The sequence below is a fragment of the Convolutriloba macropyga genome, chromosome 5 (genome assembly GCF_964194025.1).
Source record: "Convolutriloba macropyga chromosome 5, txConMacr16.3, whole genome shotgun sequence".
Lineage (NCBI taxonomy): Eukaryota > Metazoa > Xenacoelomorpha > Acoela > Convolutidae > Convolutriloba > Convolutriloba macropyga.
The window spans coordinates 57,148,046-57,166,823 of record NC_134472.1 but is presented as its reverse complement, the minus strand read 5'-3'; the positions used below and the strand labels follow the sequence as shown (position 1 = coordinate 57,166,823).

The 18,778-nt window shown below is 35.5% G+C and overlaps 1 protein-coding gene across 2 annotated transcripts in view; it reads right to left on the bottom strand.

Moving 5' to 3' along the window:
* LOC142339493 (FERM, ARHGEF and pleckstrin domain-containing protein 1-like) overlaps nt 1-18,778 on the bottom strand; it is a 95,606-nt gene that overhangs the window by 44,340 nt on the left and 32,488 nt on the right. For both annotated transcript variants that reach the window (XM_075389554.1, XM_075389555.1), the window contains exons 12-13: nt 1,157-1,658; nt 668-803 (exon numbers count right to left, since the gene is read on the bottom strand). In XM_075389554.1, the coding sequence (XP_075245669.1) occupies nt 668-803; nt 1,157-1,658 (638 nt within the window). The remainder of the gene's footprint in view (nt 1-667; nt 804-1,156; nt 1,659-18,778) is intronic.

The following is an 18,778-nucleotide window of genomic DNA, read 5'->3' as shown; positions in this document are numbered from 1 at the left end:
CACGACAAATTTACATTTTTACATGAAATGTACAAACAATTAATAATTTCAAATGACAACTTTCTGGCCTTACTAACGTAACAACTTTGCCATATGGCCAGCCTAAATTTTCAAAAAAAAGCCAGTTGAAAAAACAATTCCCTTCAAGCTAAATGCCATGCTTCAAAATGATTGCAACTCAAGCAAGTTTCAAATTAACTGCGGCAAGATAATTTTTTGAAAAAAAGCCACATATTTCACACGTTTTTAATTAATCTTTGAAATTATCAATGAATAGGTACATCACATTTAACATTTAAAATAAGATTTATGAATGGCTACAGTTTGAGACCGAAACATTACAACTTTTCATCAAACTACAAGTTTCTGGATTTAGACTCGATAATCTATATACGCTATGAGCAGGTAAACTCGTAAACTAATCAAGCTCAATTCATTAAGGCCAGGAACAGATACAACCACATAAAGAGAAGCATGCCGGATGCACCAGAAAAGATGCAATTTGTTGGTCAGCATTAAACACTACAAGGTTTCCACAGTAACAACTACTAAGTAAAACTCCTGCGCCAAATTTTTAATTGTGCATTTGTTCACCAGACACAGAAATTTCACAAAGCAGAGGTAAACTAACTAAAATATTACATCTACAGAGTCAAAAGAAACTCACCCGTCGCTTGGCGTCGTCATCTGCTGCAGTTTGGGCGAGGGTAGTTGGTGCTACAACCAATGATGAGCTATTGTCACTATCTCTCCGTGTCCTACCTCCATTTACCATCTGCTGTGGCTGGCCACCCACACTAGATCTGAAAAAGATCAGATGTCTCTTTTGAACACTATTTGTCTTAAAGAGTTTGTCATAGCTTGTCTCTCGTTGCATCTGAATTCATTTTGCTTAACATTCTTTTTAGAGACGCTTTCAATAAAGTAAAGTGCTTCCAAATGTAATAATTTATTCCAAAGTAAACCATTTGCACAAAGCATCAGATATTAGGCAGACCAAAGGTTCTTAAAAAGTTGACCAACCTTCGATAACAAAAATTACTTTTCTGATGGAGTGAGGGTGCTATAATCCCGCATCATTAAGGTCCGTATTGCCAACCGAGACATAAATATCTCTAAGTCATTTAAATTACATTCAGACATTACAATTTCTTACCGAAGTGCTTCCTGCGTTAACTGTTGCTTCTGTAAGCTGTTGTTGGATGATGTGACGATGGGCGATTGTCTACTGTTACGTAATTGTGGCTGGTTCAGTACATCAGCCTGGTTCGATGCAAGAGAGAAGTCGTTATTAGAGGACGAGGTGTTGTCACGAGGTATGTTTGACACCGGGGGTTCCCGAGCGAGGGGCGACAAAGGTGAGAGTGCTGATGGTGTATTTAGATCTCCGTGGGGTATCGGACGAGGTGATACCACCGTTCGGACACGAGGTGAGTTAAGGGCAGGATTTCTGTGCTGTTGCAGATGAGGTGGTAGTTGCTCACCGTTTTCAATTGAAGGTTGATTGCTTAGTTGAACAGAGTCGTGTGTCCGATCGCTGTCCCCGGATTGTGATTCTGGGACTGGGCCGAACTGTTGTTGTTGCTGTTGTGGGTTCGGGGAGTCGTTGGTGATATTGATTGGTCTTTGACCGAGAAGACTCCGTCGCTTGCTTCCATCTAAAACAATCACAATTAATTTTTAAAACTTTGACCTTTGAAGTCATTGTTTCGAGACGCTCTACTCAACCACTGATGATGGTGATCTGCTTTTGTATGTTGGGTCTATGCTATTGTATCGTCCTAGGAAGGTCACACAGACAGAATTGAATCACGGAAGACGATGCTTTTTGACAACTCCAGCGAAGTACCAAGGATAGAAACTGCCATTTCATTACAATGTTGAGGTGATGATTGATGAAGACTCAAAGACATGTCCAGCTTTTGACACTTGCAAGTCTCATCCAAACGATAGGGTTTTATGCAGAAGCCAAAAACAAAGTATGTGAAGGCAGCCGACTCATTTCATGCTACATACTATTCAGCTACAGCAAGGTTTCTTTCAGAAACATGTTCAATCCTTGATTTTTTTCCGATTTTCAAAGCTACTATCTCTTTCTGTGTCGAGTCCAATTTTGAAGGAAGTTAGCCTATATTAAGGTTTCTAAGCAGACAACTCATTTAACCTACTTTGAACCACGTTCGGTAAAGCATGAAATATTTATTTGCGCTCTATTGCACACTATTCGAGGCATGTCAAATCGTATACGCACTTTACAGATTACATGTTTTAGGTCAGCTGTTATATAACAGATCTGATTAAACAAGAACAATTTTATCACACACAACCACTTTACTATTAGCAGTGAATGACCATAACATAAAAGATCTCGAGTACCATAAAACTACTTTCACATCAATTGATCATGCTTCTAGCAAGCTCCACTATCTTTATACTACAACTAGGCCATATAGCATCATACAGCCATCTTTCAATACCACATAACCTGCAATTGATAAAACAAAACTAATATCTCAAACTATCGTCCAATGTTGCCATAACCGGATCTTTGATCAAACCCTATTTTGTTCAAATCGATTAACTTCATTAATTAAACATCGAATGCGCAATTCTCAGAGAACTCGGCTCAAATATTGGTATCAAATGCTACCTTTGTTAAGATTCAAGATTGATCGATAACAGAAAACGAATACACAAATCATTTCCAATAACACCAGATTCAAGTCGGCATTGAAGTCACTCTATAAACCCATTTTACATTAAAGCAATTAAGTTCATTCTCCGGGATTAGACACACCAATTTCCCCGCCGTCTCGTCTGCATTAACAGCCGGCAAATAAAGTCATCTGGCTCGACTAAAATTCAGGGTAATCGAAGGCAAACACTAAATGCGTCTGGCAAAGGTCACATTTTAGCACTAGTCTTACTTTAACTTATTTTCACTTAGAAATGCATGTAAATTAGTGCGAGCAACTGAATTGAGCAATCTTAAGACGCCAAAGACATTAGAATATCTAAAAAATTGGAAAAAATTTGCCACAAAGCGAAAAACAGGGGCCCAGAAGAATCAAACCGAAAAAAAAGCAATTCTGACTCTAACAATTGTGGCTTGGATATTATGAACGACGACAATAACGAAGTAGATTTTCCAAGTTTATATTGTACCACCATAAAATTATAAGAATCAATAGATCAGCCCGTTTTTTTCAATGCAAAACACGAAATCAAGGAATACTTACAGCGACATCAGGTCTAAAATTTAATTGAGCAAAAATATGGCAGATCCCGGTTAAAGTCACTTAAGGTAGCGACCTCCAGTTGATCCTAACTCATTCGCCAATTGCAAACAGAATCGACTCTCGATCAACTTGCAAGTCTTTTTATTGAATACTGAAACACGGTGAAAAAAAGACACAAAATTCATTACTAGTAAGGCACATTTTGCGGATGACATATCCACTAGTACTTATCGCCATGAAAGATCAGTGGTTTTAAATTTTAGTCCATCAGTTAAAGCTGGCTGTATTTTGCCGTTTGACTGATGTTGGATATCACATGCTGGATCTTATAGCCTCGAGTTTGATACTTTGTGGGTACGCTGTGTGCAGACCTCCTAAGGTCAGCGCAATTCATATCTATAAGGCATTTGATAACGATCCAGCTACCTATCCTCTTGCGTACAATAACGCGATCTTCCAGGTAAAAATATCAGTAAAAGCTATCGCCGCAGAAAAAGGCAAGCAATTGAATGAAGAACTATATATGAAAACATTTTCATAGCAACTCATGTCAAAGCTAAATCCTTGGATCTAGTGCTTCGAACTTTGCAATCCGGTTCCGAAGTCACAATTTCATAAAAATGACCACAGTGGCTACAAATGGAGCTCGGTGGAAGAAAACGCGTTCGTTTTTCTGCGGCAGGAGATTTTCGTGGGTATGCCATTGGATAGATATGTAGCCTCCATTCTACAAAACCTCGGCTGTTTAAAAGCTCGGAAATCAAATGTTGAAACCACCGAATAAGGCAAGTGAGCGGCACGTTGTGTGAACAATTTACACCAACGCTGTTTTAAAACCTCGTGATTTAAATAATGCACTAATCTAGTTTTGATAGAGAAAGGAAAGACCACGCTACTTAAATTCTAATTGCAATGAAGCAAAACAGAAGGAGAGAGAACTGGAAAAGCTTTTCAAAGCTGGCGACAATAATTCAGAACTTCTAGAGAAAGATCAAAAAGGGACGATTGAAAACATTCTTAGTTGCACGGAATTAAATTCATAATATCACTGCATTGAGAAGTATGATATAGCAGATTTTTTATTTATCCAAAATATTGAAATTTAACAGGCTGCACATAAATATCAAATATTTTTTAAAATAAGTATAATATTGTAATCCTTACGCCAAATTTTAATTTCTTTCTTCATAGGCAGGATTAGAGATTAAATTTCCCAATTGATGCCATACTTAAACAAGGAGGTCCGGTAATGTGCGTTTGCACATAATTTTCCGAACCCGCCTATACACAGGTTTGGCTTAATTGTCTACCAATTGAGGAAGAGATAGAAAATTTTCAAAAAATCTCACATAGTGATCAAAGGTAATTGGTGTTCGGGTAAAAAAATTGCCTCCAACTCCAATCACTTAGCAAAGTAAATAATGCCACAAAACTACAAGACAAACAAAAAATTCAAATAACATTTTACATCCAAAACTAGTTGTCTATTTTTTATAACTACATAGTAACAAAGTCAAAATAGTGTCAACTGAAGCCTAAACTAAATAAACAAGTTGGTTCTTCATTAAGAAAACATGGGGACAGTCCTTGGTGAGTCTCTTGTAACAAACGGACAAAAAAGGAAACGACAGTTGAAAAACGTTCCAGAAAACAACATATTTCAAAAAATGAAAACCATTAGATATCAATACCAATCTCTCAATAGCTTTCTTTTCACTCAAACCGCAATACGAACACTTCGAGACCTGTCATTATCCAAAATATAACGTACATATACAAAAATGCTAATTCTACAAAAACGACAAAATCAAACGAAACAATCCGTTAATTGTTGTAAGAAAACGACGTCGAAGCCGTTAAAACCCTAGTCTAATCCGTACAAAAGAAGATATGCTCAACTTCACCTTCTTTGAACACCAATATAGAGACATGTGACCTGAAAGAACAAACTAGGTAACAAGTATTGATCAAAGAAAAAGGGAAAACTAAAAAAATATTTTCATTTCTTTAAAAACAACACACATATAAACGTTAGTTAGCAACTTATATCCAAAATTAGGTTATTTTATTTCTCAGAAAAGCCACTGAGAACTCATTCTTTGGAATATGTTATACGTCTACAAAAAATAGAAAAAAAATCAAAAATTTTGCAAAAAAAACCGGTATAGAAGTCGTTATGCAATGCACTAAAGTCCTTCGATACGTTCAATTCTGCCTTAATTCAACGCCAATAAGTTGCGTAGAAAAAAACCAAAATCCATATTAAAAATGCAGCTATTTTTTTAACAACATTTGATTCCAAAGTCATGAAAAACTTTAGCTATCCAATGAAATCAGTACTTAAATCTCTTTGCACATCCATTGGAAGCTAATAAGACCCGCAATTACCCAGAATAACTCCAATGAGTACAAAAGAACGACATACGACAAAAATAAAAACTCCATTAAATTCTACTAGAAGACGGTGTCGAAGTAGTTAAAACCATAATATATTCACTGAAGAACAGATGTGTTCAAATGTGCCCTCTTTTAAATGCTAATTGTTATACCCGACCGGTCAATAATGTGAAAAGAAGATAGAGAATCTCAATGATGGCAAAAGACCAAAATTTTTCTGAAAACTCGTAGTAGGGAAGCAGAAAAACAATTACTTAGAACGCAAAAACCAACTAACTTTTAAGTTTTAATTCATTAGAAAACCGATGCGACCTGTCTTTGTTCACTTTCAAGCTATATATCGGCCAGAAAAAAAGTAGCAAAACTCAAAAAATCCCAATCTTTTATTTGAAGAAATTTATTTTTAAAAGTGAAAACGACCATAAGCGTGGACTAAAAAAGTAGATAGGTTTTCCTGAAACTCCCTAGAAAATCAATTGGACCTTTCATTCGTATGCCTTCAGTTCCATTAATTTTTGTCCATATTTAACGTAAGAAAATGTTAGATTGAAATCCAGTTACATTAAAATCCAATGAAACAAAACAGTTAGAAAAAAATCCAATTTTTTGGACTCTTAGAAACGCCCATTAGGCCAAAAGTAGTCTTGCTAGTGTCGTTCACCTATTAGGAGCACGTAATTGTTCCGATTACTATTGCAAGGAATAATTTGACAATATATAGACAATATATCCAAAATAAGCGACGCATTTTGCATAATTATCGAATTAAATGAGCAAAAAAACTGGCAAAATATTAATTAAAGAACACTCTCCAAAAGTAAAACTAGCTATATTTAGAATGACCGAAGAAATTGCGAGCAGGTTTTAAGAGTGCTAATCCGGTAAAAGGCAACAAAGGCAGAATTTTGAAAAATTTAGCAAAAAGTTAGCCAGTAAATTACATTAAACAGTTCAATAACACTGTTGTTTTTAGAAGTAAACCATGCCCAATATCTTTACCAATTTTTAAAAATTTTGTGAAGCGAGATTGGCAAAAATTGCTTAAAACTACGGAAATTGTGAACAATGAGAAAAAAAATTAGTCAAAAATTTTAAACCTCGATATGTGAAAACAAAATTCAAAAAATCTTTTTAGTTATATTTTCTACGCTGGACGGGCTTTCTAATGATACCACACAAAACCCTCTAACATGAATATATCGATCGGCGATAATTGACTGAACAAAAGACCCGTTTGAGTATATAGTTCCTCCCCCCACTAAAGTGGGTCGGAACAATAAATGTTGAAAATTTCTGCCAACTTCGCAATTAGAATGCTGTGGACTCAAAGTCAAAAGACATGCAATTATTAAACAAAACAGTTAGAAAAAATACCATACACTTATCATCTCAAAAACCAAAAGCAAATTGTACAAAACAATTGTTCTAGTAGTTTTATGAGCAGAGCATTTTTGTTGAAAACATTATCAAATGTTAAGTAGGTAATAACACTAGGTAAAAACTAACCAGCGTTTCCATGCAAAAAGTGGAAAAATGACTAAATGAGCAAAAAAGAACATTTGCTAACAACTTGTATTTTCTTAAGTTTACCGTTACAACTTGAAGAAACATAAAGCGACCAATGTCGGAAGAATTGCGCTTGAACGACAGGCGGGTGAAAAAAATTAACCACCTCGGAATTCGAACCATTGACCTCTCGCTCCCTGACCAGAAGCACTGCCCACTCGGCTATAAGGCCCTTCTAGCTTTGCAGCAATCGAATTTATTTTAGCAACAAGCTTTAGTTCGGAGTGAGAGCAATAGAGATCACTCGAAAATGAAGAACGAAAGCGTGAAAAAGTCTAAGAAGTCAAAAAATGTTCTAGAAAAGCGCAAAATGGTCAACCGAAAACAATGCCAACACGTTTACAATAATTGCTACGAACTTCGTTCAAGAGCAATTATCAAGATTAGGCGAACATCAAAAAATAAAAATTGACAGCAAGTTCTTTTTTTAAGTTTCCCGCTACATGTAACCACCCAAGCTTAATTTAATGTAGGAAAAAATAATCTTGTTATTGTTACACGTTGACACATTGCTCGATGGATCATTTGTCGATTTAAATGTGTTATTGTGGCCATTAACGAAACCAGGCGAGAGAACATTTCGTATCGCTTTTAATGAATGTTGCAATGAAATGTTGAATCCTGAGCTGCGAGCGATAAAAAAGGACCCACCACAAAGCCCCTAATTTTTAGGAAATTAATTGTGATTAATTTCGTCGTCTCTATGAGACAAAACAATTAAAACATTAAAAATCCGATAAAATTCAAGTTATCAGTCTTTAAAAGTAATTTTAAAAACTCTTCATGCAACCTTACTGTTGATCGCCATGTACAACTTCTCATTGCAATAGACGTCCAGAAATATTTGATGAATGAATCAGCGTAGCTGAAAAACTATAATCAATCGTTTCTTCTTCCTAGAATACCCTTAAACTTCGACTCATTGTACAAGAACGATAGTACGCAGCTTAGAACATTAATCTGAACGAATAATCTCACAGAGACTAATACGATCAGATACACTTCAGAAATACTGGGTAAATTAGGGCAAAAGAGATAAAGAGCTTTATATCAGCTTAAGAATGCGTTATTTTAAGGTAAAAAATATCTGCTACAATTTTTCCTTCAAGTAAGTTCTATGAGAGATCTTTTTATAAATAACGTAAAATTACTCTGAAACTTTTCAGGATCGAAAAAAATGCCGAAAAAGCTTGCACAAAATGCTGAGTTGTCCACCTGTTTCGGCTCACAATACGACAAAAACCATATTCCTGTAATCTTGAAGGTTCACTGTTATATGCAGTCTAAATTAGCTAAAAACAGCAAGCAAAGACAGCGTTAAAATTAATTAAAAAACTGGCATTTTCTTTCAAAAACCTCACTTCGATATTTGTAGAACTTTAAACAAAAGTAAGAGGGCATAACAAAAATTCTTCAGCTCGTTATTTTTCTGCACATGAGAAGTTTTTTATTATATTTCTGTGATTTTGGTTTTGATTTTTAACTTTGGTCTGAGATACGTTTCAAAATTTCTTGGCAAAATTTCATAAACAACAAACGCGCTCCAAATTTGTTCTTAAAAATTAAAACTCGGCAAAATGGCATTACGATCAACGAAAGAAGCAAGATAATCTGAAATTGGCAACTGATCGAAATTTTCAAAACAGCAGGACAGGTCCTGAATTACAATTCAAAGAAATTTTCAGTGACTTAGCAAATTAGCAAAAAAATGTATTAGGATTGTATTAGAAAAAACACTTAGAAACCAAACGATCAAAAAACAAAAAGTAAGCAAAAATCAAAGTCAAATAGCCGCAAGTGAACAAAAAAACAACAATCGAGAAAATGATTTTTTGTTCAAACAGCAGAGAAAAAATGTTTTTGTTCGAACACCTTTTCCCACAGTAACTTAAACTACGAGTGAAAAAATTTCAGGCCGCAAATCCGCTCGTTTAATCATTCCACTTCCTGATTCGGCCTGAAAAAGTTCACTGCTCAAATTTGACTTCAAAATCATCAAAATATCGGTTTATCCCGTCTCTTTTGATTTTGCTCCTTTGACCTTGACTGGATTCACTATCTTGCGTAACTCATTGAGTGAATGGAAATAAAAAACCATTCAGTTAAAACAGTGAGTGAGGTAAGTCAGAAGTCAAACGTGAAAGTCTTGACTTATGTAAAACGAAAAACGTGATCAAAAGGTAAAGCGAATTAAAAAATATAGCAGAACAAGTCCTGACCAAGAAGTCAAAGAATTTTTATTGAATGAACAAAAAATAAGATCTAGAAAAGACTATCAAGACTATCAAAACTATGTAGAAAAAAGTCAAATTTTAAAAACCGAAAAACAGTAAATCAAAGAAAGTCGAATTGCTACATGGAAAAAAACCATCGAGAAAGTGAAATTTGGTTCAAACACCGTTTTTTTTCTCACTATACTTTAAAAAATTCAGACCAAAAAACCATTCACTTTTGCGCTCTATTTCTGTTTCGATGTGACCAAAATCACTTCAATTTGACCTCAAGAATCATGAAATTGTGTGCACAGATCTGAAAGACAGCACTCCTTCACATACCATTCAAACTCTTTGAATTGTAAAAAGAACATAGCCCGAAGAAATCAGGAAAAAACTCAAAGAGCGACTTCTGCCAATAAATTTTTCACAAAACTATTGAGGCTATTCAAGAAAAATTTTGAAAAAAGTTAAAAGTCAGTTAATGAAATATTTAGCCCAACAAACCAACCAAAAAATGGAAAAATTCAGTTAGATCCTTGAGCATTTAGCAACGGACATAGAAAACCTTTCTCTTAAAAATCCTAGACCATTAAGATGCTACAGCAACAATAAGAAAGCCATATTAGGCTCACAAACCTGTTATTTTGAACAACAAATGAAAAAGTGCAAAAAATTAACAAAACAGTTCCAAGTTACATTAATTTCTGTCAAATGTCACAACAATTACACTGTTTTATGCCAAAAAAACTTTATTTTTAATTGAAAACAACTTAATGCAGTAGGTGTCTTTCCAGTTCTCAAAGTAAACAATTAAACAATAAAAAGGTAGAAAAGTAGCACAAATGGCACAAAAACCGCAAAATAGCTTTTAAAAAACTCAAAAATTGCCAAAACAAGGAAAAATTACCAAAAACTTTCAAAACATACCCGGCAGATTGCCGGAAAATAGCCGCCGCTGATTCCAATAAGCATGATTGGGATTGAGATAACAGAAGATATTGAAAAAAAAAAGATTTTTGTACAAAAACATTTTTTAAGTCCGATTTATTTTGATGGTATTTCGTAGTTGAACTTACTTCTGTTTCTTAGAAAGAGGCAACAGGGGCTACTATCAATAGGCAAAATGAGGTAAAGCGAAACATTTTTTTATTCGACGAAGTAAAAAAAAAAATAGGAGCGCTATAATAGCCGGCTGAGAAGATGAGGGCGGCTATTAAAAATAACTATAGTCCATTCAAGCCTATTAACCATAAAAATAGCTAAACCCAAAAAATAGTTCGAAAAAACGCACGTTACAAAAATATTTCGCACACTTAGTGAATAATTTTCCATTCCTCAATTTGTCTCGTTTTGCCACTCTTTTTTTTAGTCACTCGTCAAAATTATTCAACAAGCAAACCACTCCAATTTTTTCACGCGTTTCATTTATTGCTTTAAAATCCACTCCAATAAAATTGATTAAGTCTTTCCTAAAAACGCCTCTTCGAGTCGTAATAAAGACCGAGTAGTGATGTCGGCTATTTCAAAGAATGGCGGCAAAATCATTTAAATATATTTTTTAGTAAAACCATTTCTGTAGAAAACAACTTTGGCGAGATTCTTTGTGAAAACTAACCTATGTTTGAAGAAAGCCGTTCAGCACTAAATTGCGCTGACAGCCTTGAGCAGTGATTTAGTGAAATAAGAGGATGGATTTCAGGCACTGTGAGAATACGTCAAACAGTATTTGTTTATCTACAGCAATAGACCCCAAGACATTTTTCAATTACTTTTTGTAAAGAAAAATGGTTTTTCATATTTGAAAACTGGCATTTGAGCAATTTTGTACAAAAGAGGTGCCAAGAAGAGGTTAGGTACTTGGAAGGCCGAAGTCATGTTCCATTACCATATAATTTGATACTTTTAATATCGATAACTTCGAAATTTTTAAATTCTTAATACAGAAATTTACTCAGCAACTGAATTCTCACGGCTATGAAGAGTCTGGAAAATAAGTCGCTCGGACGAAAAAACGTTCACATGAACAATTTGTCGTAAAATGCATTAACACAGAAGCCATATTGCCGGAATAGCTGGGAAATGGACTTTGCGGACCGTGAAATTCAGATAGAAAACGATACAGAAATGAGTTCAAAAAATTATCGCCGCCGCCTAAAAACCTATGAATTTCATTCAAGCGGGTTGTATCATGAACATTTTTGGGCGCAAAAATGTTCTCCATGATAAACGGAAGCATTAACCACTCGGCTAACAGACATTTCACCTCGCCTATCTTACAATCGACCGACCGTGGTTTAGCAACACACAAGTTCTAAATGAGATCAATTTCGGCATCGCAAGAAGAGCAAGAAATCAAGCGTGAAGAAATCAACAAAAAGTTTCAAGCGAAAGAATGTTCTAGATTAAATGTACAAAGGAAACAGAGCGTCACACGATGAATTAGCCGTCAAATTGCCCGAAAACAGCTGCCGTTGACCCGCTTGACGCACAATTGGGTTGAAACAAAAAAACAAAGATAAAAATTGACAGAATTTGTCCAAGTGTCAAAGTGCTCTTATTTGGAGCGCAAATTCTTCATATTCGGTTAGATTCTAAAATTACACTTAATTCAGCTCCTAAACTGAATGCTATTAAGCATAATACTAACACAAGCTAACAATCGCTTCAATGAACTTTGATAAACAAATGCACTATGACTTAATGACCGGACTTTGATGTTCCTCTGACTTTGACCGCATTCACTATATTTCCTAATTCAATGAGTAAAAGAATTTAAAATCAATTGAAACAGGTAAAGAGGTAATTCAGAAGTCAAACGTGAAAAGTGACAATTGTCACTCATGTAAAACGAGAAACCCGATCAATGGTGAAGCGAAATTTAAAAAAACATAGCAGGACAAGTCCTGACGTACAATTCAAAGAATTTTCATTGACTAAACAAAAAAACCAGACCTGGAACGGACTATGAGTGAATTGCTAAAACCATTTCTAAAAAATCAGATAAAAACAAAAAAAAACAGAAAATTAATGTCAAAATGCTGCTAGGGAGAACAAAAAACCACTAGCGAGAAATGCAAATTTGATTCTAACAAAAAACGACGCCTGGAATGAAATATTAATGGGTTGGGAAAACCATTTAGAATAAAATCAGATCCAAAACTTGAAAAAAACACCAAAGTGAAATATCCGCATGTGAACAAAAAACCACAAGCGAGAAAGCAAATTTTTGTTCAAACAGCGTTTGCTCACTCTACATTAAAATTAGAGCGAAAACATTTACGCCGCAAAACCGCTTGCTTTTTCGCTCCATTTCCTGTTTCGGCGTGACCAAAATCACTACTCCAATTTGACTTCAAAAATCATAAAAATGTGTGAACAGATCTTAAAAAAAAGACAGCGCCCCAATAAAATTCACACTCCTTGAATTGTAAAAAAAATAGGAGCGCTATAATAGCCGGCTGAGAAGATGAGGGCGGCTATTAAAAATAACTATAGTCCATTCAAGCCTATTAACCATAAAAATAGCTAAACCCAAAAAATAGTTCGAAAAAACGCACGTTACAAAAATATTTCGCACACTTAGTGAATAATTTTCCATTCCTCAATTTGTCTCGTTTTGCCACTCTTTTTTTTAGTCACTCGTCAAAATTATTCAACAAGCAAACCACTCCAATTTTTTCACGCGTTTCATTTATTGCTTTAAAATCCACTCCAATAAAATTGATTAAGTCTTTCCTAAAAACGCCTCTTCGAGTCGTAATAAAGACCGAGTAGTAATGTCGGCTATTTCAAAGAATGGCGGCAAAATCATTTAAATATATTTTTTAGTAAAACCATTTCTGTAGAAAACAACTTTGGCGAGATTCTTTGTGAAAACTAACCTATGTTTGAAGAAAGCCGTTCAGCACTAAATTGCGCTGACAGCCTTGAGCAGTGATTTAGTGAAATAAGAGGATGGATTTCAGGCACTGTGAGAATACGTCAAACAGTATTTGTTTATCTACAGCAATAGACCCCAAGACATTTTTCAATTACTTTTTGTAAAGAAAAATGGTTTTTCATATTTGAAAACTGGCATTTGAGCAATTTTGTACAAAAGAGGTGCCAAGAAGAGGTTAGGTACTTGGAAGGCCGAAGTCATGTTCCATTACCATATAATTTGATACTTTTAATATCGATAACTTCGAAATTTTTAAATTCTTAATACAGAAATTTACTCAGCAACTGAATTCTCACGGCTATGAAGAGTCTGGAAAATAAGTCGCTCGGACGAAAAAACGTTCACATGAACAATTTGTCGTAAAATGCATTAACACAGAAGCCATATTGCCGGAATAGCTGGGAAATGGACTTTGCGGACCGTGAAATTCAGATAGAAAACGATACAGAAATGAGTTCAAAAAATTATCGCCGCCGCCTAAAAACCTATGAATTTCATTCAAGCGGGTTGTATCATGAACATTTTTGGGCGCAAAAATGTTCTCCATGATAAACGGAAGCATTAACCACTCGGCTAACAGACATTTCACCTCGCCTATCTTACAATCGACCGACCGTGGTTTAGCAACACACAAGTTCTAAATGAGATCAATTTCGGCATCGCAAGAAGAGCAAGAAATCAAGCGTGAAGAAATCAACAAAAAGTTTCAAGCGAAAGAATGTTCTAGATTAAATGTACAAAGGAAACAGAGCGTCACACGATGAATTAGCCGTCAAATTGCCCGAAAACAGCTGCCGTTGACCCGCTTGACGCACAATTGGGTTGAAACAAAAAAACAAAGATAAAAATTGACAGAATTTGTCCAAGTGTCAAAGTGCTCTTATTTGGAGCGCAAATTCTTCATATTCGGTTAGATTCTAAAATTACACTTAATTCAGCTCCTAAACTGAATGCTATTAAGCATAATACTAACACAAGCTAACAATCGCTTCAATGAACTTTGATAAACAAATGCACTATGACTTAATGACCGGACTTTGATGTTCCTCTGACTTTGACCGCATTCACTATATTTCCTAATTCAATGAGTAAAAGAATTTAAAATCAATTGAAACAGGTAAAGAGGTAATTCAGAAGTCAAACGTGAAAAGTGACAATTGTCACTCATGTAAAACGAGAAACCCGATCAATGGTGAAGCGAAATTTAAAAAAACATAGCAGGACAAGTCCTGACGTACAATTCAAAGAATTTTCATTGACTAAACAAAAAAACCAGACCTGGAACGGACTATGAGTGAATTGCTAAAACCATTTCTAAAAAATCAGATAAAAACAAAAAAAAACAGAAAATTAATGTCAAAATGCTGCTAGGGAGAACAAAAAACCACTAGCGAGAAATGCAAATTTGATTCTAACAAAAAACGACGCCTGGAATGAAATATTAATGGGTTGGGAAAACCATTTAGAATAAAATCAGATCCAAAACTTGAAAAAAACACCAAAGTGAAATATCCGCATGTGAACAAAAAACCACAAGCGAGAAAGCAAATTTTTGTTCAAACAGCGTTTGCTCACTCTACATTAAAATTAGAGCGAAAACATTTACGCCGCAAAACCGCTTGCTTTTTCGCTCCATTTCCTGTTTCGGCGTGACCAAAATCACTACTCCAATTTGACTTCAAAAATCATGAATGTGTGAACAGATTAAAAAAAAAGACAGCGCCCCAATACAATTCAAGTTCTTTGAATTGTAAAAAGGAGAGCCCCTAAATAATAGCCGTTGAGAGGCTGACGGCGGCTATTAAGCAAAAGAAGCAACCAACCAACGTCTGAAGAATTGCTCTGAAAGAACTAGTGGGAGCTTGAACCTATCGCAGCCTGCTTCACTCGTTCGGAGGGAGCAACTAAATTCACTAAGTGGGCTTCAAATAACGTCTATAGCGGTCATTATAAACTACTATAACCACTAATAAAATAGTGATAATAAAAGCGAAAAAACACCAATTTCGTCGCACACTTCATTTGACTTTTCAAACTCATTAGCAAACTCAAGGACGTAAAAGTCACTCGAAAACTCAAAACGGCCGAGCAAAAATTTTGCATAAATAAAGTTCTAAATGTTTACAATATTTGTTTCACACATCGTGCGAGAGCAATTAAAAACCAAAATTAACGCAAAAGCTACGCTTAGCATACAGCTTCAAAACTTAAACCATAAACGACGAACGTCGCAATAATTGCTTTCGAATAACTAGTTGGAGCTCGAATCTATTGCAGCCAGCTTCAGTTGACGGGGGAGTAACTAAAATCACCAATGCGTCCTAAAATGACGTCAGCATAGGTTATTATATACCACTAATAAAAATTAAACTAAAAATACTCCAATTTCGGCGCACTTTTCATTCGACTTTTAGTTGTGAACTACCGCTACTTGAGTTCTGCTGCTGACACTTTAAATGATAGCGCTATTTAAATCACGAAAAAACCAACGCGATCACAATAATTGCTTCAAACTTCGTTCGAGAGTAATTAAAAAGACACTCCAGTTGAGAGCAATTAATAACTAATGACTATCAGACTACAAAACAAAAACATAGCCGACAAATTGCCAGAAAATAGCCGCAATAGCTTCATAGATCTGTAGTCTCAAAAGAAGGTAAATAGACCGACTAAAAAGAAACTTATTCTTTTCATTAAGGGCTGAGATGTTAAATTTTGATTAAGAATCTGTATAACTTATTGCTGTTTCTAGTAGCTGCTCTTAAATACCCTTCAATTAGATTGATATACACTCACTTGACCTTACCTCTTTGAATTAAAGTAAAGTCAATTTCAGAGTGAGGAAGTCAGTTTTAAGAGTGGGGTAAGTCACGTGTGATCAAATATTTAATCACGCGAATGAACAAAAAAAAAACTAGCTCCACTAAGAGTGAAAAATGACGTAAAGCACGCAATTCAGTTGAGATTGCATGAACAAATGAACAAAAAGCAGATTTGAAATGGTTGTGACGTCATATGGTCGTAACAAAAATCTTGACGACGAAATAAATAAAAAAATCAAGAGAAGGCCAATAATAGCCTCAGCTATCGCTTCGTGGCTATTAAAAAACAAGAGTATTGCATCATAGCTACCCTAAGCTTACAGCTTCGCAGCTATAATCAATGAAAGGAGGACAAATTCTCAACGTTTAATCGTCGTCATACATTTGGATTTGTATAACAGAAAAAAAGCTCGTCATAGTTATGCTGTACGCGAAGAACGTTCAGCATAACTTAACACAATCTCAATTTCACCTTCGATCCATTCCCTTAATGTAGCACATCATTCTCATGAGTCAAAAACTGAAAATGAAAAAAAGATATTTATAAATGATGAATGAAGAATATTTATGCCATAATTTACCAACTAAATGATGATAATTGATGGAACTAGCATTACTTTCTAAATTAACACCTGAAATATGCTTCTTATAATTGATCATTTAACACTACAGATAATGCTCTGATTACAAACACACACTTATCTTGTCAGTTAGTATCCAACTGCACTCGTAATTGAATTTCAATCTTGACAATTTTGTTCTAAATCACTTATTTCAATTTCGTATCTGCTACAAAAATAGATCTGATTGGAAAACTGCAAAAATAGGAGCGACGATCAGCATGGAAAAGAATATGTGTGAACAAACAGACGAGTAATAGAAAATAGAGATCTCTGCAGACAGGCATTTGACAATTTTTAATACAAATACTGTAATATTACAACATAACTGCCACATCCTAACATTTACTTTTTAAAACAGACATTCAACCTACAAACCAAGTACAAAACTTTGGAGATAAAATTTGAATATGTTAACTAGCTAAAATTAATTTTCATGTTTATTTTTTATATACTAACGTTTTCAGGAGTAATGGCAACCTTTGTAAATATTGGTTTTGAGCAATGACAAAATTAGCTGACAAGGAAACAACAGCAATCGGAGTGAGGTCAGATTAGGTCAAATCAGGAAGGATAGAATACGAGCGCACAATGCTTTCACAACCTGCTCATGTCATTAGCTAAATCAATATTTCACTCTCATCGGTCAAAATTTGAACTCCGTCCGAGTTAGTCCTTGGCCTCAATTACTATTAGTTAATTTGGTTAATCCAGAAGTTGCAATTTTGTGTTTTGAAAAACAGTCAGTAATAATAAGATTGGCACAATTTTGACGACTCAGCGACCTCTCGGGAATGAAAGTTGGTCTCAAATTGCTGCCACTGTGGGGATTGCTCTTACAATGACCCTAATTTGGCGAGAATCGATCGTACTCTATCCTTCCCGACAGTTTCAATATCACCGGAATCCGGATTATATCATGAAAGCAATCAAAGCACAGTCACAATTACAAGTTCACGAGACAGTTTTCAGTTCTTCAACCTCGAGCCTCCAATATTAGTTTTCTCACATTTGCTCGAACAGGCCTTCAATTTAATTGTTCAACCACCAATAAAACTGCAAAACTGCTTTTTCCAAAATCGTTTGTATCATCAGTCGTGTGCGTTTTGGTCGATTCGAAAGAAATCTATTGGGAAGGATAGAATAGGTCGATAGTTGCCAGTTTGGAAAGTCGAAAACTCACCGATTTCATATGCACGCATACGTATGCAGACAATTTATCGGAACGAAACAACAAAGATCCAACGCCGAAAAAAAAGAGAAAATTGACACGGACGATCAATTCCATAATTGGCATGATTTGGACAGGAATGAGGTGAGATGACATAGATAATTGTGGACTATGCAGATAAAAGGTGCAAACAGAAACCAAAAACGTGCCGCGCCCCTTTCTAACGTACTCAACAAGGATCATTTAAAATACAAACATGGGCTCAACCAGACGGGACCACAAAACATCCATCAGTACCTCCCTCAATCGTCATCTAAATTATCCAAATCTTCATCATAATTTGACTCTTCTCCTTCGTCTGATACTGATTCTTTGTGGTCAACGTTGGTCAATTGCTGTAAAATGTCAAACGATGTGCTTTTACTAGGAGAATACAGCCTACGCCTTTCCTCAGCCTCTTCTAGCCTACCATAACTATCCCTGGGAACGGCGGAAGACGATGAGAGGAAATCAGCGGGAGACCTGGATCTACTTTGCCTGAGGTAGTTATTTATAACCGCATTTGAATCAAAAGAGTCCGCGTCGTTGAAACGGTCGCGGTCAGATGTAGCATTACTGAAATTGGTCATGGATCTTTCAGAGGGAGAATTACGAGCACTTGAGCGTGGCTGCTGCATGTGACTAGGAATCGCTCCAGGATAATGGCCTTGCATCTCAACATGTCTACCAGTCGGAGTGTTGTATTTGTCAGAACTATCAGGATTGAGCCGACCAAAGACCTCTTCACTAGCACAACTAACATCGTCA